This window comes from Acipenser ruthenus, chromosome 8, assembly GCF_902713425.1.
Source record: "Acipenser ruthenus chromosome 8, fAciRut3.2 maternal haplotype, whole genome shotgun sequence".
NCBI classification, from domain to species: domain Eukaryota; kingdom Metazoa; phylum Chordata; class Actinopteri; order Acipenseriformes; family Acipenseridae; genus Acipenser; species Acipenser ruthenus.
In genome coordinates, this window is record NC_081196.1 from 53,052,334 (window position 1) to 53,076,509 (window position 24,176).

Consider the following 24,176-nt stretch of genomic DNA (forward strand, 5'->3'; position numbering starts at 1 on the left):
TGGAACACAAGATCCCCCCCCCCGCATACCTCACACACATTCTTCAAATTCCAGTCGAGCAGCAGAACGTTACTGGACTCGTATCAATATATTCAACAAAGTTCAAACATTGCTCACAAGGGCAAAGCTCTATGTTTCAGCTAATCAGCCTCCGATCTAAACAGAATCACAAAGTCCTTTTCCTGTACATGCTGCAACAGCAGAAACAACCAACACATCCCCAGTACGAATCATCTGGGTGTGAGTTATTGCTTATCTCAAAGAAAAGAATCGACATCAATCAGCCTTGACACAATAAACAACAGAACACATAGTTAAAGAATAATTGGAGGCACACAATGAGGAGTCTCACTACACTATTGTAGTTCAGTTCTTATAGAAACCAAAAGCTAAAAACCAAAAGTTAGATGTGAAAGCAGGTTTTTTCACCACTGTACTTTGTAATTACACACAATTTATCATAATACAGCAACATAAAATACAGTATATGGGGCTCCAAAGTGGCACATCCAGTAATGGCGTTCCGCGTGTTGTCTTCCGGCACTATAGTTCTGGTGGCCTCGCTGTGGATCCGCAGTGCGAAAAAAATGACAGATTGGCAGAAGCACGTTTCGGACGCGTGTTCCAGCCTCCGTTTCCCGAGTCGTCAGGGGGGATGCAGCGATGAACCAGGATCAAATAATAATAATTGGGCATTTCAAATTAGGGAGGAAACTGGGGTAAAAAATTGCGACGACTAAATTAAAAACAACAAAAATAAATACAGTATATTGTTCCTAAGTAATTGACATTCTTGTAGTCTCATTGCAACTAAAAAAAAGCATGGAATTGATGACCCTTAAATAGAAGAGATTGCAACAAAAAATAAGGTCTCTTTTGTTGTAACTGCGGTACCTCACAGCAGCCCATAAATCAATATTCTGGACTGGGAGATTTCCATCCCACCTTCCATTCCACACTGCACACACAGGTCTGAGCATTAGCTATGAAAACATGCAGGTTTCTAAGAAACAAGGTCGAGTTAAGTCAACCTCTCCTCCAAAAATGCATAACCCTTTACGTTGCTAAATAGATTAGATTTAGTATTTATTTGATTTAGTAATAAGTTTTTCTCTTCTAATTTAAGTTAAAGACAATGGTCACATAAAGCATTTAAACTAGTTTGTTGTATTTATTCACATGTGGTTCACAGTGGAGGAGGGCCTCACACAAGAATGCAACACACAATGCAGGGTGGTGGGGATTGGTTTGTCTTTTAAGCAAAGCTTGGCTTGGTACCATTGTACTTCGCCTGGGCTATTGTTAGGAAGTGCTTGGCTATGTACATTTAGGTCTTTGAAGGAGTGCTCCTGAAATAGGATGTTTGGGAAGACTTGTGGGTGTTTAAAATCTGAGTAGGAGAGAACATTTTATGATGGACCAGCTTGTCCAACCATGGCATCTGCAGTTTTTGATTTTGAAACGTTACTTTGAATTCATCAGAATTAGTTTTGCACTGCCTTATACAGTATGTTCAAATGTAATAAACAATTATTTAGTAGATTGTAAAGAAAAAGGTATTTTTTATTGTGATCTTATCTATTTAAAGCATGACAAATGATTTTAGATAAAGTAAGCAATTTTGCTACATTCGTTTTTGTTCAATGGAAGGTTTATCTCAAGTTTTCTTAAAATACTTTGAACATGTGAAATACAAGATGTTTTAAAGACCTTGACTTCACTAATTCATAACCTAATTTAGCCAACCTTCAATGTCAATGCCTGTGGAAATTAATTCCCAGCTAAAATCCTATTAACCAGTATGAGATAACCTTTGATTTTCCCACCAGCTTGTGAAGATTGAGATTATTATTATTATTATTATTTATTTCTTAGCAGACGCCCTTATCCAGGGCGACTTACAATTGTTACAAGATATCACATTATTATCAGATCAGCCAGGTTGCAAGTTTACCAAGGTTTATTAACAAAGAATTAGCTTATCTCTAACACAGATGCTGCCCTTTAAAATATGTCCGTTTTTTAATAACTAGGCTCAAGGTTTAAGTTAAATATACTGAAGTTATGTTCTTCAATTTCAATGTTATTATTTATTTATTATTATTTTTATTTCTTAGCAGACACCCTTATCCAGGGCGACTTACAATTGTTACAAGATATCACATTATTTTTGCATACAATTACCCATTTATACAGTTGGGTTTTTACTGGAGCAATCTAGGTAAAGTACCTTGCTCAAAGGGTACAGCAGCAGTGTCCCCCACCTGGGATTGAACCCACAACCCTCCGTTCAAGAGTCTAGAGCCCTAACCACTACTCCACACTGCTGCCCATGTGAATGAAACATGACTCCTTACAAAATATAAGTTTGAATGTACTTCCTGTTAGGATAGAAAATGAAAGAATACACTCAGACATTCCTATACCTACCCCCTGAGACACTGTTCTCCATTACTGGAGGCTGTGTCGTTGGACCCATCATTGCTGGAGGTCCAATGGCAGCCATGGGGACATTAGGCACATAGTAGGGAGGGTAGACTGGTGCAATATGAGGGGTGGCACATGTCTTCACTGCTTTGCCAGCTTCATACACTAACAACAACATAGAAGAAAAACATCAGCACGTTACAAAACAGGTGTGGGTCTAACAAGTAAAATAATGAAAAACGTAGTGAAAGACCTTCTGTACCATAATCCTACAGGTATCATAATATATATATATATATATATATATATATATATATATATATATATATATATATATATATTTTTGCTTGTTTTTCTATACTGTTTTCTTTGGATTTTCTGAAGAAAAAAATAACTTCCAATACTAGAATTTAGATCAGAATTATCCTGCCATTGCAAGTTTAATTTTGTTAAATTGCCATAAACCCATTCTAAAGTGACAGGGAATATTGTAGCCCAATTCTCTATCTTTGTGAAAATCAACACACAAGTTATGTGGAATACAGCCCACCACTATCTCTACTGAGAGCACATTTCCTTCCCAGTAATATCCGATTCAACTAGGATGAAGATTCATAACCTCTAACAGGCTGTAACTGTCTGTTTAGGTTAATTGCCATTATGAATAATGTGTTTAATCTGCTGTGACTGTGTTAGCTGTTAAATGGAAGAGGAGGGTCTGTTATAGCTTTGACTCAGTGGTAAGAATGAGGACGAGATTCCCGCAGCGTACTCACAGTGTCGCGGGCAGCAGCATGACTCGGGGCAGCAGGGGCACTGCACATAGCAGCAGCAGCTGTGAGGACAGCACTGGCACCAGCAGATACCCAGAAACAGAATGAACGTGACGGCTCCCAGGATCACCACACCCACAAACACCCACTCTGGAAAACATACACAGAAACATAGGGACCATCAGGGACTATACACACACAGAAACATAGGGACCATCAGGGACTATACACACACACAGAAATATAGGGACCATCGGGGACTATACACACACACAGAAATATAGGGACCATCAGGGACTATACACACACACAGAAATATAGGGACCATCAGGGACTATACACACACACAGAAATATAGGGACCATCAGGGACTATACACACACAGAAACATAGGGACCATCAGGGACTATACACACACACAGAAATATAGGGACCATCAGGGACTATACACACACAGAAACATAGGGACCATCAGGGACTATACACACACAGAAATATAGGGACCATCAGGGACTATACACACACACAGAAATATAGGGACCATCAGGGACTATACACACACACAGAAATATAGGGACCATCAGGGACTATACACACACAGAAACATAGGGACCATCAGGGACTATACACACACACAGAAATATAGGGACCATCAGGGACTATACACACACAGAAACATAGGGACCATCAGGGACTATACACACACAGAAATATATGGACCATCAGGGACTATACACACACACAGAAATATAGGGACCATCAGGGACTATACACACACACAGAAACATAGGGACCATCAGGGACTATACACACACACAGAAATATAGGGACCATCAGGGACTATACACACACAGAAATATAGGGACCATCAGAGACTATACACACACAGAAATATAGGGACCATCAGGGACTATACACACACACAGAAATATAGGGACCATCAGGGACTATACACACACACAGAAACATAGGGACCATCAGGCACTATACACACACACAGAAATATAGGGACCATCAGGGACTATACACACACAGAAATATAGGGACCATCAGAGACTATACACACACAGAAATATAGGGACCATCAGGGACTATACACACACACAGAAATATAGGGACCATCAGGGACTATACACACACAGAAATATAGGGACCATCAGAGACTATACACACACAGAAATATAGGGACCATCAGGGACTATACACACACACAGAAATATAGGGACCATCAGGGACTATACACACACACAGAAATATAGGGACCATCAGGGACTATACACACACACAGAAATATAGGGACCATCAGGGACTATACATACAGAATTTGTACAAAAAAGAACTGTATGTTACTGCTGTTTGCTACAGAATGTACCAGTATAAACATATTTCAGTAATGCAGGACAAACCCCAGGCACAGAATTTGAGAATAGTGATATATCTTATTAATGATTACGGAGTACGATAGAGATGAGCAATTTGGCGTCTAACCTGCTTGGTTTGAGGGCCGTCAGCTGATTGGGGGAGGTGGGGGATATGACTCAGCTGCTCATAAGGATGGATGTGTCTGGTTTATTTATAATCTCCTGATTGTTTAGTAGATTACGTAATGAGTGTGGGGGCAGTCCTTCCTCTCAAACTAAAGCTATAAACTTTTATCAGGAATGCCTGGTAACAGATCTATGGTCACGTAAACCAAGTGATGCTATCAGCCAATTAAAACCTCACCCTCCTCATACCCACACTGAGTGGCTCTGCTGTCTGCCATGCTATAGAGGCTGAGATTTCATTCAGAAGGGCCTTTGATCCCATGTAAAACAATGTGGGGATTTATGTTTTAAATGCATGCCCTTGCTTGTGACAAATATCCCTTAGTAATTATCCATTGGATTTCTGTAAACCAGTTATATAATTCATGATGCTCCACTGAGCACAATACATATATCCCAGCATAGTGTTCTCTTTAATGAAGTTCAATTAACTGGAATACTTCTAAGCTCCACTTCAGACCGGACACGTTTTCACTGTTAGACTGAGCTTCAGGTGTAACCCTTTGCTTGACACCAGAGGAATTATTTGAGGCTACTTTTTATAAAAATAAATATTCCGATACTCTTAATAACACACGATTGCTCCCACTAATTCCCCAGCAATACAACATTATTTCTAAAAACTGCAGATAATATAGCAGACAGCTGGGACTTGGAAGTCCTGTCAGCAACCGCAGTGTAAAAATAACACTGAGTTTAGAACAATAAACAAGCACAAGTCACCATGGCAGTGTTAGGAAAGTCAAGGCAGCTGAGATTCACACTGGCTACAGAACAGACTCTTTAACAGCTCCTGTCCTGTAAGCCTGTACCTCCTTAGGACAGACTTTGTTTAAGTGTAGAATCACGAATGGCTCATTCCTTTATTCCTTTGGGCATGTTCACAATTAATTTCTAATTGCTGCAGGTCTGTGTTTGTCTCACTAAGACCAATCATTGACGGTGCAGCATAATTAACAGTAGAGTTTGTTCAATTGTTTGAGCCAGACTTTCAAATGCCTGTTCATTTATGAGCTCTGTTAGTTCACATATCCTTTATACTGTTTTAGTTAGACCCCAGTGGGAGAACTACCCTGCTGGGATAAAGCTCAGTTATGGAATGACATCAAAGAGAGTAAGAGATAAGTCCCACAGTGAACAGCATTTGTTTTTCAAAACCACATTTTAGTATGACGTCCCTGAACAGAGACATACTATTGTTATGAGCAGACTAACCATTTCTATGTTTATAAAACAAGCACTGATACACAAATAAGTGAATCAACATTTCAATACTAATTAGCACTTAATTCAACCTTTTCCACTGATAGGATATGTATTTCTTTCTAGTTGTTTTCTTCCTATCACCTGCTCTTGTATTTTTAATATACAATCTAAAATATAGACAGCTTTTCTGTTTTAAAATCCTACAGTATGTGAAGAGCAATGTGTTTTGTTTTTGTTTTTTTAAACATGTAGCATTTTGTTTTGTGGATGACTCCACAATACATTTAAGTTACATTCAGTAGCTTGCTAAGAAATACATTCAATAATAATACAAATATAGCAAGTTGCTCAAACCATGAGAATGCTACTAATATCCTAGTACAGTGCTAAAAGGGGAAAAACCTTAAAATAATCTGACAATTTTTACAAAATTAAGATAGTAGACATGCTGTAGATAAGAAACCAGTAAAAGATCTGAAAATGTATAACTACAAGCAAGCACTGCAAGTGTAATTAATCGATTCTGGTGAGTGATCTACCCAGACTATACTTTCATAATTCAAAAAGGTGAAGAGGTGGTCCCATCCATAGCTTCTCCCAATGCAACGCTGTGCCTTTAAAATTCAAACAAATACAGCTCAAAACCAGGAACCCATCGCAGTTAAATCTGATAAAAAAAAATCCAAAAGTGCATCTTAACAGCAACATTTTGGAAGGCCGGACACACAGACAGCTGAACGACTGGTGAATGTTACTAGTACCTGGCATAATCTTCACATCAAAATTGGGCAAGAGATCATCAAGCAGCCCTGTCTTACCTAGAAAGAGAAGAAAGGAAAAGACAAAGTACAGGAAAGTGAGGCAGGTTCTTGGCCCAATGCAAGCATGAGAGAAAAATCTTGTGTATCTAAAAATCTAAGTTTCACAAGCTGGTATTTGCTTTGTTCAATAAATGTATTAAAATAAGTGGATGAAGTACACAAAATGCAGCTCAACTGCCTCAGATCTGCTTGAGATCTGCTTCCTCCTTTTCAAAATGTCACCAGCAAGTAAAAAATTCAAATTCAGAAACTACCTTTAATGACAACTGTCTCTTCAACAACATTTGAAGTAAGCATGAATTACTTATGAAATAATCTTTTGAATTGTGTATCAGTTTCACAAAGTGGCCGTTATCTACAAAGTACTTGCTTGAGATAGTGCCCATAGCATACAACAGTCCTCCCACCAGACAAGAAGTCATGTTTCAGAGCACACTACCTAATAATGGAGGTGGGGGGAGGAAGGAAAACTAAAACAAAATTCTAGTTGAAATGTTTGTTATTTAATTGAAGTTTCTTTTTGTATTTTGAAATTCAGCACTACTGAGTGTTTAATAGTTAAAGGTGGAGGAAAACATTGTAATTCCAAATGGGGGTAATAGGAATTAGGGGTTATAGAATACTGTTGGTGTTGGAGGGAGTGTGGGTTCTAGAACACTGTTATTGTTGGAGGGAGTGGGGGTTCTAGAACACTGTTGGGGTTGGGGTAGTGGGGGTTCTAGAACACTGTTGGGTTTGGGGAGTGGGGGTTCTAGAACACTTCTGGGCTTGAGGGGGGTGGGGGTTCTAGAACATTGTTGGGGGAGTGTGGGTTCTAGAACACTGTTGGGGTTGGGGAGTGTGGGTTCTAGAACACTGTTGGGGTTGGGTGAGTGGGGGTTCTAGAACACTGTTGGGGTAGCACGCTGTCAATGTCAATGCTGGAGGGATTTAGAAATACTAAAAAAAAACATAAATTCAATGGCAAACGTTTTGACTAGAAGTCTTCAATGTCTAATGTATTTGCTGACTGGCTGAACATTTCTAAAGTGTTTACCCAGCAATACAATTACTGTATGTGAGAAACTGCCACTGAGTAACAAGTTTCAACAGCAAAGATGAGCTCACCCTTGATTAAATATAATGACAACCTTCTGCTACTGTTGTGGAACACTCTGAGAGAGTCAGTCATATACTGACAGTATGACATTTAAATAACCAGGAAATATTCAAAACAAAAGATGTGAACACCAGCGTAAGAACATGCAGGTGGCGTCTTCAATATCTCTCCTGAACCAAATGAAAATTCCTAAACGGGCCCTGTGCACAATTAAACAATCCACGTTGGTTTTACCGGAGCCATTCTGTAATGGGACACACATCTGATAACCCTCACGCTTACAGCCCTTGTCTATCAACATGTTGCTGTCTGCTTGCACTGCAGTGAAAAGGGGAGTTCAAAGGTATTTCATTATTGGCCACATTCTTATTCTGTACCCCAAACACAAGTTCCCCTTCCCACATTTTCCCCAATCCTTAAAAAGGTTTGTAACGAGTAGGACAGCACTCGTTAATTACGTAAACAATCACATTCATAGCTCCACAATATGTTTTTCATATAGTCTACTGTACTAAATTAAAAGTATGAAAAATGATAGAAATGAATGGTAACAATACAATACATATGGTTATAGCGTGTAGTTAAACGTGGCCACTAATTGGACAGAGTAGGTGCAGCGGTTAGAGGTTGTTTTTTGCTAGGTTAATGTGAAAAACAGTTATACTGTGGACTGGTTTGTCCAGATGCTAGACTAGAAATCGGACAACCGCTTGTATGGCATTCTGAAAGCATTCGCGTGTCCTTTCAACCATCAGTGCAAATAAATCCAAAACGTGCAATACGACACACACACACTTCATTATATAAAATTAATTTCGATCTTAACATGACGTAAACAGAAAAACTACAAAATCCACCGGAAGCCAATAGTTGTACGGTATTTCATGTTAGATTTCAAAATGTCACATTTTTCAATTGTCAGTTTTTTGTGAAGCATATGGAAAAATACAACTGGGTGTATTTTAATATGTTAACGTAACATTATTCAACAGGTTTCATTCGAGTTTAGGTAATTATGTCGGGTGACGCAAAACTTTTAGCTATAGCTGTAAATCGCTTTAATGAAACTCTTTCCAAAGTCAAGGAACGCCTGTTTGACAACCAGTTAGATTGGAGAACGAGTGGGTGAAGAGGGAGCGTCTGGGTTTGAACTTGTTTCACCTCGTACTAGATATCGCATTGAGTAAAAGAATACCGCTGCGATTTCAGTGCACTACACAGCAAAATGGAGGCAGTGGCAGCTATCCTCAACTCCCCTCTTCAGGCAGTCGCCTCAGCCCTGATTTTTGGAGCGGTGTTTTTGTTCATTTTCGAAATTCTCAGTATCAAATTTCCCCGGTACAGAAAACCACCTGGTCCCACGCCTTTGCCTTTCATCGGAAACTCGCTGCTGCTAGCCCGGGCACCGTTTAAAACATTCGCGCAGGTAATGTATAAAAAAAGCCTGTACTTCACCTTCGGCATACCGTACATATCTCTGTAGCATAATCCGAGATTAAGTATGAAACCCTGAATCTGTATATACATGTTTTACAAGAACCAAAGATTTAATTAAAAACAAAACAAAACAAATAAACAAAACAAAACAAAAACCTTAGAAAAGTTTAACATGGTCAAAGTACAACGGTGTAAAGATCAGAGAAAGTACTTGATCAGGGCTTTTCAACCGACTCAGTAATGCCAAAACTAAATATGAAAGTTAAAAAAATAATGATCTTGAATTTAGTTTTTAAAAAAGGTTGAAAACCACTGCTCTAGATGAATGCAAGAAACCATTTAGAACTGTCTGTGTATATATGTATATATATATATATATATATATATATATATATATATATATATATATATATATATATATGTATATATGTATGCAATTGTAAACACACAATTAGACTCGTAAAATGTTTAATGTTTACTGCTTAATTAAGAGTCAATTCGTGCAAGTTGCAGTGAAATCCATAACAAAACAATACGAAGTACATCATGTTAAGGCATTAGATGCTTGTTAATTACATAGCTCGTGTGCCTAAAGGTTTTATGCCGTTATTAACCAGAGTATGCAACATATACAGTGTATTACAGGTACATTTAATTGGATACCTGATAATTGCATACCATTGTTAAGCATATTTCTTATGAAACTGTACATATGTTCCTTAAAATTGTATATTCTGGTTAAATGCATAAAACGTTAGGCACATTGGATATGTAATTATCAGGAAGCTACTGCATGCACATTTTCATAAGAAATGTGCTTCACTTTTTTAAAGTTAACAAGAATATGCAATTAGTTAGAATACATTGCACTTGCATAATTCTTAACCCTTTAAATTAATCTAATATATTGGCACTTCATGGCTAAATTGCAACATCATTGGCACAAAAACAAGCTAGAAAACAACACTGACAAGTTACATCTCACCAGCAAAATAACATTCATCTACACTCTATGGGGAGGTGACATATAATTCACATCAGAATGTAAGTGGTATTGAAGACTTCCACATCGCAAATTTATCATGCCTCCACTTAATCAGCAAGCAGGCCTTTTTGGATTACCGCTTTGTTTACATTCACTAAAGGTAGATTTGGCAGGAGACAGGTGCCAGGAGTTCCATTATTGCCATGTGTCATGCCACAGCAGTGCCGTTATCACATACATTGCTGTGTGCACTACTGCTATTATTCTTTTGAAATTACCTTTTTTTTTATTTTTATTTTGCAGATGCGGGAGAAGTACGGCGACATCAGCCTTGTCTACATTGGCCGAACCCCCACGGTGGTCCTCAGCGGATTCAGCGTGATCAAAGAGGCGCTCGTGCAAGCTGGTGTGGAGTTCGCGGGGCGACCCACTATTCCTGTGTTGGACTGGATCGTTCACGGACTGGGTAAAAACCACAATTTCCCAGTGGGCGGCACGCTGGTGTGGTGGTTAGCGTTGCTGCCTCACAGCTCCAGGGTCGTGGGTTCGATTCCAGCCTCGGGTCTGTCTGTGTGGAGTTTGCATGTTCTCCCCTTGTTTGTGTGGGTTTTCTCCGGGTGCTCTGGTTGCCTCCCACAGGCCAAAGACATGCTAGCTAGGTGGATTGGCCTCTCTTAGTTGCCCTGCGATGGACTGGCGTCTGGTCCAGGGTGTAGTCCCGCCTTGTGCCCCTGTGTCTGCTGGGTTAGACGCTGGCTCACCGCAATTATTATTATTATTATTATTATTTATTTCTTTCTTAGCAGACGCCCTTATCCAGGGCGACTTACAACTGTTACAAGATATCACATTATTTTTACATACAATTACCCATTTATACAGTTGGGTTTTTACTGGAGCAATCTAGGTAAAGTACCTTGCTCAAGGGTACAGCAGCAGTGTCCCCCACCTGGGATTGAACTCACGACCCTCCGGTCAAGAGTCCAGAGCCCTAACCACTACTCCACACACTGCTCCATCCTCTATAGGATTAAGCGGTTACAGATAATGGATGGATGGATGGACGGACATTTCCCAATGCTGCAGGGCAATGTCCCGCCTCCTGACTCGTATCTATCATTGATTCGTTCTGAATACTTTAAACCCGCCCCAACTACTGAGTTACAGCACATTCCTACATTTCTATTGGAGACTCTGCTTCCAAGGTTTAAAACGAGATTACAATCAGGATGGAGGCTTGTTAGCGAGATTTAAGCAGCATTACAGTTAAAATACGGAGGATTTAAAACAGAATTGTGGCAAAATGTACAAAAATGCCTGCACACAAAAACCCCAGAAGAATGTGCCCGTGACCACAGGGATTTTGTTGTGGAAGACAGCAAAGGAAAGAAGGTACAACTTAAGTGTGCAAGTACTGTCGAGTTACTACTATACATATTTTGATTAAAAAAAAAAAAACGCTCAAGCATTTTGGAAAGTAACATAACACACTAATTTCATACAGTACATCAAAAACGAAAGCCCTGAAAAAAACGACTTACATAAAACTTGAATAGATAAAAATAAGCACAGAAAAATACAATTAATAAAAACCGAAAAACAGAAGCCCTACACATAATATACGAGCGGCAGTGCATTCATAATTAAGCTTAATACTATTTGCGGTCCACATTAATATATTCAAGATTTGGGACGGAGACCTGTGTTAAACTGAGTTAGTGATCGTTTCGAGTTTACAGAAATCTTCAGTTAATTGCCATTGTGGATGCCTATCGGGGCGGCTTGAGTCTGAAAGCCCGTTCTCTTCATTTCCATGCTGGGGATGTGTTTGTCTGGAGTTCCAGTTTCTGAGAGCTCTGGCTGGGGACAGGTTTCAGAACGCTGGGTGAGATCAAAGCACTTTTCATACTCACACTTGTGCTGGCTTTGTTTACCTGCTGTTAAACATCTGTTATTGAGTTTAAGTTTCTTTCTGCATTTCAAGATCAGGGGAGTTCACAGTTGGCCCTTCCACACCTGGTCTTTGTTCCAACCTTGTTCAGAATTGTTTAAAATGAACCAATTAAACCTCCATCAAGACCTTAATGTAGTTCATGATCTCATTTTACCGGTTAACCCTGGAGTGAGCTGGCCCTCCAGGACTGTGATCGGACGCCCCTGTTCTAGATATATCTCCTCTCCTGACAGGCATAGTGATGGCTCCCTATGGCCTGTCCTGGAAGCAGCAGAGACGGTTTTCCCTCACGACCCTCCGCAATTTCGGCTTGGGGAAGAAATCCCTGGAAGATCGCGTTTCCGAAGAGGCTTTGTTTCTGGTGCGAGAATTGGAGAAGCAAGGGGGTGGGTTCTTTCAGTGTTTTTAACAATGTGTCCCATCCCTTATAAAAGTTTACCATGGTATTTTTGCAGTTTTACCATGCTAGAACTCAAGGTTATATTATGTTCCCTAACCACGCAAGTCCAGAGTTGGAAATTGGACTCCTATTGCATAGCTGTTTCACCCATTCCAGGTTTTTATACAAGCTTGATTAGCTGCAGTGTATAGGAAACATGCTCAGGTGTCGTCTTAAACACTTAGTAAAACCAGGAATTCATCGAACTGCTATATAATTGGAGTGTCATTTCCAATCCCACAAGGGAAGCCTATCAACCCCCAGTTCACCGTCTACAACGCTGTGTCCAACATCATCTGCTCGGTGGTGTTCGGGAGCAGGTTCGAGTACGACGACGAGGATTTCAGGCACCTGCTTCACATCATAAACAGGAACGTTCAGCTTATGAGCTCCTTGACTGCCCAGGTCTTCAACCTCATGCCGTTCATCAAGCACCTCCCCGGACCACACCAGCAGATCCGCAGGAACTCAATCGAGGTCATGGCATTCATCGGGAAATTGTACCGGGAGCACAAAGAGACCTTCGATCCGGAAAACCTCCGGGATTTCCTCGACGCTTACATCCTGGAGATGGACAAGGTGAGCGGGCCCCCCAGCACTTTGCCCCAAGTGTTGCATGCATAGTGTTCCTCATTTTCGTTTTTTATCTTTTAAAAAACTGCACTCTGACAAACTCATTAACACAGTCATTCTGCGCTCTCTTTTTATTAAAGCATGTGTAAGAAACATTCATTTTCTTTTGAATATTCATAAAGTGATTTACGTTTTCCCCATTATTCACCCACTAAAAATATTATATTTTCGTGTAAGTATTTACAATTTAGTTTTTGATCAAGCTAGTAGTTACTATGCCCAGCAATTGCCACAATAATCAGACTTTGATTAGCCAACATAATCAGGTGATAGTGTCTTTGTAAAGTGACAGAGAACCACAGTTGAACGTTATTTGATCCTCTGACGTCTAAACATCTGCTGTATCCTAGGATACAGTGTAGGGCTGCTTATTACAATGTCGGAGTCAAAATAAAACAGCATTTTAATCTAATTATTGTGTATTTCCTAGAAAATAGTACCGGGATAATATGGAATAATAGACAAGGTATAAATCAGTAAAATTCTGAATAAACCAGAAACGTGGAACACTGCATGCAGTACAGCAGTGCTGGACATAAGACTCCAGTTGCATACCAGTTTTATCCACTCCTGGTTTTGGTATTTAATAAGACAACTGAGCTTGTTACCTATACACTGTGGCTAATCAAGCTTGTAGTAAAACCTGGAGTGAGTGAAACTGCTGTGCAATAGGAGTCTATTCCATCCCTGACTTCCTCTGCCACGGGTTCTGTCCAAGTTTTGTAAATTCAGGGAAGGAAATAACTCTCATAGCATAGCAGTTTCACTCATTCCGGGTTTTAATATGACCTTGATTAGTCCCAGTGTGTAGGTAACAAGCTCAGGTGTGTCTTATTAGACTAGTAAAACCAGGAATGGATCAAACTGCAATGCAATGGGAGTCTTAATGCCATCCTTGAAATTCAATGACAAACGTTTCGACCAGAAGTCTTTTCCATTCTTATTGCTGTACCGAGGCCGTAAACAAAAATGTTACCGTCGCGGATGAAAGAAAAGTAATCTTCCAATAAAACACTAAATGCAGAAGTTAATTGCCATTGATTGGTTCTCTGTTGTAAAGGTGAGAGAAGGACAACTTTTCTGGTTTTGAAATCAATATGCTAATTAATCGATTGTTTTTTAATACCTAGTAACGAGTAACAGCACACCCCTAGTCAAAACTGTGTTTTTTTTTTTCACAGCAAAAGTCTAATCCCGAGTCGACGTTCTTTGAAGAGAATCTCTTCATGACCATTGCAGATTTGTTCCTGGCGGGGACTGACACGACCGCCACAACGCTGAGGTGGGGGCTGCTCTACATGTCTCAGTATCCAGAGGTGCAAGGTAGAAACTTGAATTTAATTCCATGATTTGTTTTACTTGCTTTATTGCTGTTTTTAAAGGTTTTGTTTTACCGCTCCTTACAGAGAGGTGTCACCAGGAGATAGCGCGTGAGGTTGGGTATGACCGGACACCGTCCTTAAACGACAAGGACAGGCTGCCATACGTGGAGGCCACGATCCGCGAGATCCAACGAGTGGGAAACATTGTCCCCATGGGCGTGCCCAGACAAGTGACGAAAGATACGAAGCTCCGTGGATACACCCTGCCCAAGGTAAGAGGCTTGAGGCACTGAGACAGAACTGCTCCCTCCCTCCCTCACCCCCATAAGAGAAAGGATGCTCCCTCCAGACTGAACTGCCTTAATTACTTTACCCCCAATTTTCTCCCTAATTTAAAATGTCCAATTACATTCCCTCCAATGCCCAAACCAATTGCTTCTTTACACCCAGGAGCTCCACAGCGGATGTGAGCTACCGGACCTTGGAGTAAAGGCCAGCCCTGCAGGTGTCCGCCCGAGCTCACCAGGTGCATGGCCCGTAGGGACCGCTGTCGCTGTCGCACAATGAGGAGAGGTGGTCCCTGCAGGGTTTGCTTCCCTAACCCGCGGGGAGCGCCAGAGCCAACCAGGAGAGACACTCTGGGACCCCCACTCCCCCACCCGTGCCTTTACCAGGGACCCCCAGATCACTGTGATTTTAATCAATAGATTTTTTCTGCCGCAGGGGACCCAGGTAATTTGCAACCTGTCCTCCGTGCTGAACGACAAGGACCACTGGAAGTTCCCTGATCAGTTTAACCCTGAGAACTTCCTGGATGACCAGGGCCGTTTCTGCAAGCGTGAGAGCTTCATACCCTTTGGCACAGGTATCCATCACCCACCCCCTGCACCCCCAATATAGATATGTTGGATTCTGTTATTTCCCTACACTTTAGGATTAAATCCATTTCAACTTGAACATTTTTTTTGCAACCAATTAAAAAGGCCCCCATTACTTTATGATGTGCTAAAACATTAAAGGGAATAAGACTGCATGCATTCCCTTACAATTTGAGTGGTTCTTTATGTTCAAAACTCAAAATCACAGAAACCAGGATCAGAGGACATACAGTTGGAAATTAGGTGGAGACAGACTTAGGACAGAAGGTAGGAGACTGTAACAGGATAGCGTCACGGCCCAGGCTGGTTACCAGCAGGAACGGGGACCCAGAGACAGAAAGCAGCAGTTTAAGTGCTGGTGCACACATTTATTAACAAATACACAAAACAAACAGCGCATGAGGGCCAAAGTAAACTGTTTAAACTAAAGAATAACTACATGCACGCTGGGCATTAGCCTTCACTACAGCGTTACAAAACAGTACAAAGAATCACAGCACAAACACTCACCCCAGACTCCTCCTTCAAATAAAGGATTTTGCTCCTTTTTTATACACCTGTGATTGCTGGCAGGGACAGATTTAACCCCATGCCTGCCAACCTTACGCCCCCATACACACGCTATTTACAGCAGCAGGGCTTCTGCCCTGCCACAGAGACACTTGATCACACAGAGAGGGGTGAGGGTATGGAATGGCCTCCTCTCCTGGTCCTCTGTTCACAGTGTTTCTCAGTCGTGTTTCTGCTTGTTCCAGGGTTGCGTGTGTGTCCGGGGGAGCAGCTGGCTCGCATGGAACTCTTTGTCTACTTCAGCATTTTGCTGCAGCGACTGGAGTTTATCTGGCCCGATGGTTCCGGCACCCCCGATCTAGCCGGCTCGTTTGGTCTGCTCCGAAACCCCTTACCATTCCAAGTGATCTGTCAGAGCCGGGACAGGGCGGGCCAGGCCAAGTGAAACACTTTGGGGTTGGGCAGGCGGTACTACTCATCAGAATGTAGATTAACATGTAACTACTACAAGCTTGATTAGCCACAGTGTATAGGTAACAAGCTCAGGTGTGTCTTATTAAACTTCTAGTAAAATGCAAGTCTTATTTCCATCCCTGAAAAATGATCATGTATTCTGTCAAAAACCTGATGAAATAAAATATATATATAAAAAAAATAAGTTTGAAAATGAGTCTGCTGATGGTTCAAAAGGAACACATTTTTTGGTTGAAAATTGTTGAAAGTTACAGTGTGTACTCTGCAATGCAATCACTGTAGGTGAGGCACTGCCACTACTGTTACTGAAACCAAAATCAGAACTTTGCCCTCTGCCAGAGCTCGTGGAGTGAATCGGGGGTCACTGAGCAAAAGGACATTCCAATATTTCATTTGCAAAAGAGTCAGGCAGAGCACCAAGACAAATGTATACTAAAAATAAAAACAATACAAATAAAAGGACATGGCTATGGTTACAGCATATCAGCTTATCTCACTATTGTATAGATCTAACCAAAGTAAACTGATAATATAGCTCTAAAGATTCCCACTTTTAGAAACCGTATCAAATTAAAGTGTCTCTCTTCTAAATTAGTGTCATTTCAGCAAATAAGTGTTTGTGTAACTACAGTTCAACTGTAAATGCAGTGAGAATTATAATTACCATTTATTTTGGATAGCAAAATAGAGATTCCAAGCAGTTAAACTGTTCTATACAGTAGGCCTACAGTGTTGAGACCATTTACTTTCCTTTCGCTGTAGTCGTTTCTCTAACATGGGCGATGGGGATAAAATAGAAAATCTCCCAAGTTTTAGTACGACTGGGAAAGGTTCCAAGACATTTAGGAATGTCAGGGAAAGGAGAGTAAATACTGTACAGCATGTCCCTCTCCTTCTTCACATAATAACTGCTTCCATTGTTAAGATGAACAGGGTTAAAATAGGATGTTTATAGTTTCTCTGTCCCGTTTGTATTGTTTTAGTTTAACTTCTTTCCTCAGTTGGTTTCCAAGGGTAAGAGCCATTCAGAATGATTCATGTTGTTTGGCTCTGTTATTGTCTTGTGTCTTGACAAATCAGATTATCACTATTACCAACCAGACCAAAACATTGGTATCCTCCCCCTGATATACTTCATCAGCAAATGCTTTCAAAAGCAAGGATGACATGAAAGAAAGCATACCTGCCAAGTCTCCCAGTTTCCACTGGCTGATATGATTTAAGGCAGTTTTGTTTGAATTTAATTTTACTAGGCACCTGCTACAATATTGTAGCTTTATAACGAAAACAAAATTGGTCTCAATAATGCTACGTTATGTATTTTAGTGGAAAAAAAGCATCTGAACAGAATTCCATGGTGTGGTTATCCCATACAAATAGGGCCATGCTTTCTAAGAGTTTACGCCAAGTTTTAATGAACTCCTATTTTTGAAAGAGGTAAAAACACCTGTTCAATTGTACAAAACTAGAACCTAACAACTAAGTTTATATATTCCAAGTCGTCTTAAGATCTCTCAAAGGGTTTTGTTTTTCATTTTGTAACATTAACATGATTTTTTTTTTCTCCTTTCAAAAAATAGAAGTTAATTAAAGAATGGAGGAAACACTTTGAAAATATGGTCCATAGTTTCCTGTAGTTTGGAAACTATAGTGTAATGGGGTGGTACCATAGTAAAGTATGAGCTGCTGTTCTGGGAAATCTATCCATCAGAGCAATAATAAATGACAGTTTAAAGAACCAAATGATAGTAAGTAATTCTAGGCCCACCAGCAGGCCACACATGGGCCCTGCAGCAGACTATGCCATTGTATAAACTGCTAATATGGGACTTTTTTGTCTTGAGTAATGATGCCATCCATAAAATCATCAGAATGCAGACATTTCACAGCAACTTCATTGACAGAGGGTTCTATTAAGTTGATCTAAACAGTGGCTTGTCTAAATACTGCCACCCTTACCTTTAAAAACAAAAATACACTTAGGAGACGCACATGCTGTACTGTTCAAGATGTTGCTTTTCTCAAATTGACCTTCCTTTAATTTAATTGTTTTTGTAGAAGCATTGTAATGAAAGCAACCTACATTGCATTATAATCACTGTACTTACAAAAAGGTGCAACTAAAACAAACTTTAAAATGTTATTTGGTCTTTAAATTACTCAGTTCAGACATTTATTTTGAACAGAAATGTTACGTAATTATAGGCATCTACATAATTATAGTCAGGTGTATCATCATACAAGCATACCACTGTACAGAAGGTATACTTTATTTATTTGCAAGCTTTTGGGAAGCAGTTATCAATTACAGTTGTCACTAGTTGCCAAGCTACAGTAAAAAGAGCAGTTTTAAGTTTGAAAGTTTTCATCTAAAGCTCACAAAATCACAGGTACATTTAGCACAGGTCCCAACTACAGTGTTACTAAGAAGTCACGTGTACATTTAGAACATGTACTGCTTTTGGTGAGGTTGTGGGTTGAGATGACACAGAATTTGTAAAAACTACTTTACATGTTTCTGTAAGCTTACGTTTCAGTCAATTAACTTAATGAACCCCCACTTTTAATTGCTGGAAACTGCACTAACATAATGCACACAAAGTGATATCAAGAAGAAACAGCAGCTTTTAAATCTATTGTGTTGTATTTAAAATAAATGAGTGTCAACATTAAAGAGAAGCCAGTAATAAACTCACTAGTAATCATTAAAAATGTAAGAAATGTATTATGTAGATGCTAATTATTGTGTAACATGTTTCCAGCAATATGTGGTGATGACAGGAAAGAAACAGGCTGAAAACAAACAAGCTCTGCCAGCAATGTTCTTGCCAGAACTGCAGAGCTGTATCTATCCTGCATCTATTTCCAAGGAAGGGACATTTCCAATTCCTCAGCTTGAGTATCTGCGCACATTTCCAAAATGTTTTACTTGACAGTATCTAAAAATAGTCATGTATATGAAAACAAATCTGTAAGTAAATTTAAAGTTAAAACTTTGTCAGTGTTTGTCTACTTGACTCATGTTTTGCCTTTTTTGCACAATTAAAGTCCCCCATGTCTTTAAAGTTTGTTTCTGTAAAACTGAGACAAACATGCATGTTTTGAGAGATGGTGGTGAGGTAACATGTTTTGTGTTGAAATCAGCCTTATCTGGATACCATGCAGACTGCCAAGAACTGACCACCCCAGTCCCACCCTCCAGCCTCCGGTCTTGTGAAAAACACACACTTGGGAGAGCTCAGGACTGAGAGCTAATTTCCTGCACTGAAAGCTGGATTCACTGGAGTGTTATGTTCTTCTGAACCAAACTATATTAGTTTTTAAGATTCAATATTTGCCTGTAATTTCTATGTGATGGGATGTAGGGTTTAAGCAGTGCCGTTGCCACACATTTACATACATAATTTAAACAACTAAAGGCCAAACAACTGAGCATAAAATCCACCTTCAAATATTTTTTTTTTAAAACTGCTATCTAACATTTATATAAAGAACTCGTATCTGTACATCTGGCTGCCCAGCCCATCCTTTGTCATGATTTAAATGAATCACATTAGCACAGGAAAAGTACGGTACATTAGTAAATGTGATTCAGATCTACTTCCCATTGCTTGCTTATTTTGTAGCATAGTTAGACATAGCTCTATAAAAAGCTAAACCACTCTCCAACAGATTTTGGGACACTGAGACTTATGTTCAAAGCGTTTACTGCAGCGTTTACTTAATGAATTTTTTAAAGCAGTAAAACTAGAAGCAAACAACTAAGTTATATATTTGAAGCCCTCTGAATCACTCTCAGTGTGTTTTGTTTTTAGATGGTTTTAAATATTTCACATGGGAATTAGTCCAAATGCTGCAAAAGCAAAACAAACAATACCCCCCAAAATAGCTTTTTCTTTCCACAATGAAATCAACCTTCTAATCCATTAAACACTCAACAAGCAGCTATTTAAACAATGGGCAATACAACAAAACAAAAGTATATCAAAGAATGTAATATTGACTGATTGATCCCTGAGAGATCAATGTCAAGTTTCAAACCCTAAAAAAGGTGCTGTATTCTGCAGGCCGCCTATACTACCAGCAACTTCCTGAAACCTTTGTACTCTTATTGCAGCATCTAGCCTCGTCTGTCTCAGATTACTTTATAGAAGAAAAAACATTCTTGCTCTGAAATCCGAAGAATTCAGAAGAGTTAATAAGCATGTGATTCATAATAACCATTACACACATCTTAACAGTGATGTGCCGAGTGCATTTTCCCCCAATTCTTGTGACTCTCTCTCTCTCTACTTGTATTTTATTCAGTTACGAGGACTCTGTGGTACCAGTAATATGTAATCAGTTTGAAGATTACCTCATATATTTTAGACATTAGAAATGTAAGAAAACATGAGGTCATATTCAATTAATTTTAAAGGAGTTGCCGGGACTTTTTCAGTATAGTATTCATTTAAAAGATTTAATTCTTAAGATAAAGTCTTCTGACGGACAAAGCGGAGACAAAGTTCTATAAAAGTCGAGGCAAGACCCCAGTCAAGTATCATTCAGCTTGCTAACACAAGCTGTTTGGTCCATTCTCTGAGGATCTCTGAAAAAGCTGCTTGCTGTTTGGTCGCATTCAGAAGCCTCTGCCTTGCAAGACAGCTCTTGTCATTACTTACATTCTACACAAAACTTCCATATATTGGGAGGTAAGCATAATCTTGAATTTATATCTCACTTATACTGAAGCATTGCTATAGGGTTAGGAATTATATTTTAGCTTTGGAGAGTGACATATTGAATGCTTTAGGATTTAGTGGTGGGTGCTTTAGCGTTTTGCATGGCTGGCCTAAGGGTGAAACATGTGATAACATAATTGTATTAAAGTGTTAACACTTAAATTTGTAAAGGCACTGGATCGCCCAGATTGCCTTTCAGCTGGGATTCGACGTGGTCTGTAACCACACGATCCATTTTTAAGCATTTAATAAACCAAAGGAGTACTAATACTGCTCTGATTCGTAAAAACGTCAACCCAGAATGGGTCTGTGTGATTTTCAGTTGTCTGGATATACTGTAAGCCAGTGCATGAACAATCCACTTACAGGAGTCCAAAGCATCTCTGTGTCCTCCTTAGATATCCCCCGAGTTTAAGAGTGTGCTCAGAGCATACAAGAAGTACGTGGAATCTGACAGTGCTAATAATCACAGTAATATAAGTCTCAGTTTTTACACTAGACAATGCAGTGCAACTGTTGCAAATGGTTTTCCCACTTTCATTTCACACCACATATGTGTGTTAGTCCCTTCAATAGGTAAAAAATTGCATCCAAGCTACATTTAAATGGCAACACAAACAGGACAAAAATGTAATTTTTCTTTGACTGACTACTTTAATAAAAAAAATTAAAAAGTAGTACTTTGATATAATCATTGATGTATTCATTTAGCAGGCTTGTGACCAAAATGAATCACCTGTGTCTGCACTGTTCCTTAATTTTATAGCACACTACAGTTTTAAGGACAACACTTGTCTCATACAGGTCCTCCCATAGTCTTGTGGTTCCCATGACAACAGCATGGTCTACTAATTGGAAGCCTGCATTTTCTCCTTCTTTTTTGTGCAATAGTCCTTCAGTGTGAATGTTTTATAATATAACAAACAAAACATATACAACAGCCTTGTATTTACTGAAGGAGTATGCAGACCCAATTAATTCATTCATGTTCTCTTTTTATTGGCTGCAAGCTTACTGAAGAGCAGAAAGCAGAACAAAGGAACTGCTTAGAAGGGATCAAAGGCCTAGCTCTGTACAAGGCTGTTGCCATGACAGCGCTGGTAGCTGAGGTCTGAACTGTGGAAATTGTCACAGTTTAAAGCTTGTTACAATTGTAAGAAACCCTTGCCATCAATACATTATGGGAAAATTTAAATGTAGGCATACTAGCCACATTTAAATATACATCTATTAAAATATATTTTAAATATATAACTTAATTTCACAGCCAAGAAACAGAGCTGGCTCCAAACTAGGGGTGTATTGATTAAACGTGTATCAATGAATCATGATACTTTCTTTACTTGATATATCGTATCGTAATAGAGATATGTATCGTTTGTATTGTGATACAAGAACAAAAGCACAACACCACAGCTCACTGTCATTCACCAAATGGATCTTGAATGAATAATAAGTGCTTTATATTTGGCATGACTATATACACTCCTTAACATTACATTTTTGTCTTTTGCCATTTATTAACAGCTCAGTTTGAAGGCATATCTTTTACTGTGGATGCTGGCAATTACTAGAAAACCTGAACACCTTTAAAGTAGTGGGTTACCTCTCGATCACTGTGCATGGGATAAATGAACTGACTGTGCCACACATTAGCACAAGCTTTGCTACATGACCAGGGAAATCAAAAAGCATGATGTAGCAAGTGACTGCATTGGTGGCTTAAACTGTGTTTACAGAAAATGTGTCACAGGCTTTTCCATTTAAAAAAATAATACAACCGATCTCTTTCTATATACAGTTCAGTGTATAAGTAAGTGATTAGCCTCTTCTTTATTACTCACCCAACACTAGGAGCTCCATGCTATCCTCGCTCTGTCCCATTAAGTCATCCGAAGTAACCACCTTGCAGTAATACACCCCACTGTCCCCCCACTGAAGCTCTCCGATTCGGAGATCAGCATCTGGAACAGAAAACGAATCACATATGACACAGTGGTTGGATTTCATTTTACTTGTTTTTTGTTTAATGTGTGATGCACTTCAAGGGGGAAGCAGCTAGATCTTCTAAACACTGTCTGTTCTGCATTCCCATCCATGATCTCTCTGAGAAGCTCCCTACAAGCATGTCAATAGGAAAATCTGATTGGGGTGTTTGTGCTGAAACAGTAGGCTGAGACCACTAGAACTCACTTCACTTTGCTCCCAGCATACTGACGTGGACCCCTACCAACCTGGAACAGAGCTTGCAACATCTGAGGAAACTTTCTACTTTCCTTTATTGAGTGCTGAAATTCCCCTTCATTTAAGTTATTTATATCTCAGATTAAGGGATATTCAATATGAAAATAAATGTAAATTAAGAGTAAAAGGAAAATCTGAAACAGATTTAAGGGCCAACAGAATCCAGCTTATGGCCTATGATTGGTGGGGGTGAATGAAGGTTTATCTGGTTTTGATTGAACTGCATGGCCTTTTGTGATGCCACTCTTTTGCCACGGTCCCAAACTCCTGTAATGTCTTAGAATGTCCTAGCAGCCACATTTATAAGTAAAATACCGATACTTAAAATCTTGGTAATTTCTTGCATTCTGATTGGCTGATGACACTCCAATCCAGTATGCTCAAGGGTACAACCATTTTTTCTGGCTGACATCCCATTCCAATAGAAGAATGATGGTACAACTTTAAGACATTCCTACATCAGTATAAGGAAGGCTTTTTTTTTCTTTTTCTTTTAGTTCCAATCTATTGTTATGCACGTACCAACAACACTATTTACAGAACAGGAAATGGATTTCACAATAGGGAATGTTTCCAGCTGTGGAATGGATCTACCACACGCACCTTATCTCACACAACTCCTTGCAGCCGGTTAAAAAACATAAAGCTGGTCCCCTTCACAATGTACTTTTATAGGATATCCTCAACACAATCTAGCTCTATC

General features: G+C 39.5%; 2 protein-coding genes across 6 annotated transcripts in view; one reads left to right on the top strand and one right to left on the bottom strand.

The window, feature by feature from the left end:
• The window catches only part of LOC117406988 (immunoglobulin-like domain-containing receptor 2), a 41,536-nt gene that overhangs the window by 9,886 nt on the left and 7,474 nt on the right, over positions 1 to 24,176 (bottom strand). For 4 of the 5 annotated variants that reach the window (XM_034011499.3, XM_034011498.3, XM_034011496.3 and 1 more), the window contains exons 3-6: positions 23,074 to 23,193; positions 6,715 to 6,771; positions 3,204 to 3,350; positions 2,431 to 2,592 (exon numbers count right to left, since the gene is read on the bottom strand). In XM_034011499.3, coding sequence (XP_033867390.3) covers positions 2,431 to 2,592; positions 3,204 to 3,350; positions 6,715 to 6,771; positions 23,074 to 23,193 — 486 coding nt within the window. The remainder of the gene's footprint in view (positions 1 to 2,430; positions 2,593 to 3,203; positions 3,351 to 6,714; positions 6,772 to 23,073; positions 23,194 to 24,176) is intronic. The other variant, XM_034011497.3, reaches the window with a different exon arrangement.
• On the top strand, positions 8,944 to 16,681 carry LOC117406989 (cytochrome P450 2B19-like). The gene is made up of 8 exons (XM_034011501.3): positions 8,944 to 9,299; positions 10,599 to 10,761; positions 12,483 to 12,635; positions 12,933 to 13,267; positions 14,503 to 14,644; positions 14,728 to 14,915; positions 15,367 to 15,508; positions 16,277 to 16,681. The coding sequence occupies exons 1-8, from the start codon at positions 9,099 to 9,101 to the stop codon at positions 16,474 to 16,476; spliced, it is 1,524 nt and encodes a 507-aa protein (XP_033867392.3). The 5' UTR covers positions 8,944 to 9,098; the 3' UTR covers positions 16,477 to 16,681.

What these genes read in the sequence shown, in the direction of transcription:
- LOC117406989 (XM_034011501.3), top strand. Translation starts at nt 9,099, where the DNA reads ATGGAGGCAGTGGCAGCTATCCTCAACTCCCCTCTTCAGGCAGTCGCC. An exon ending in GTGGATACACCCTGCCCAAG is followed by an intron (nt 14,916 to 15,366) that starts GTAAGAGGCTTG and finishes TTTCTGCCGCAG; the next exon opens with GGGACCCAGGTAATTTGCAA. An exon ending in CTTCATACCCTTTGGCACAG is followed by an intron (nt 15,509 to 16,276) that starts GTATCCATCACC and finishes TGCTTGTTCCAG; the next exon opens with GGTTGCGTGTGTGTCCGGGG.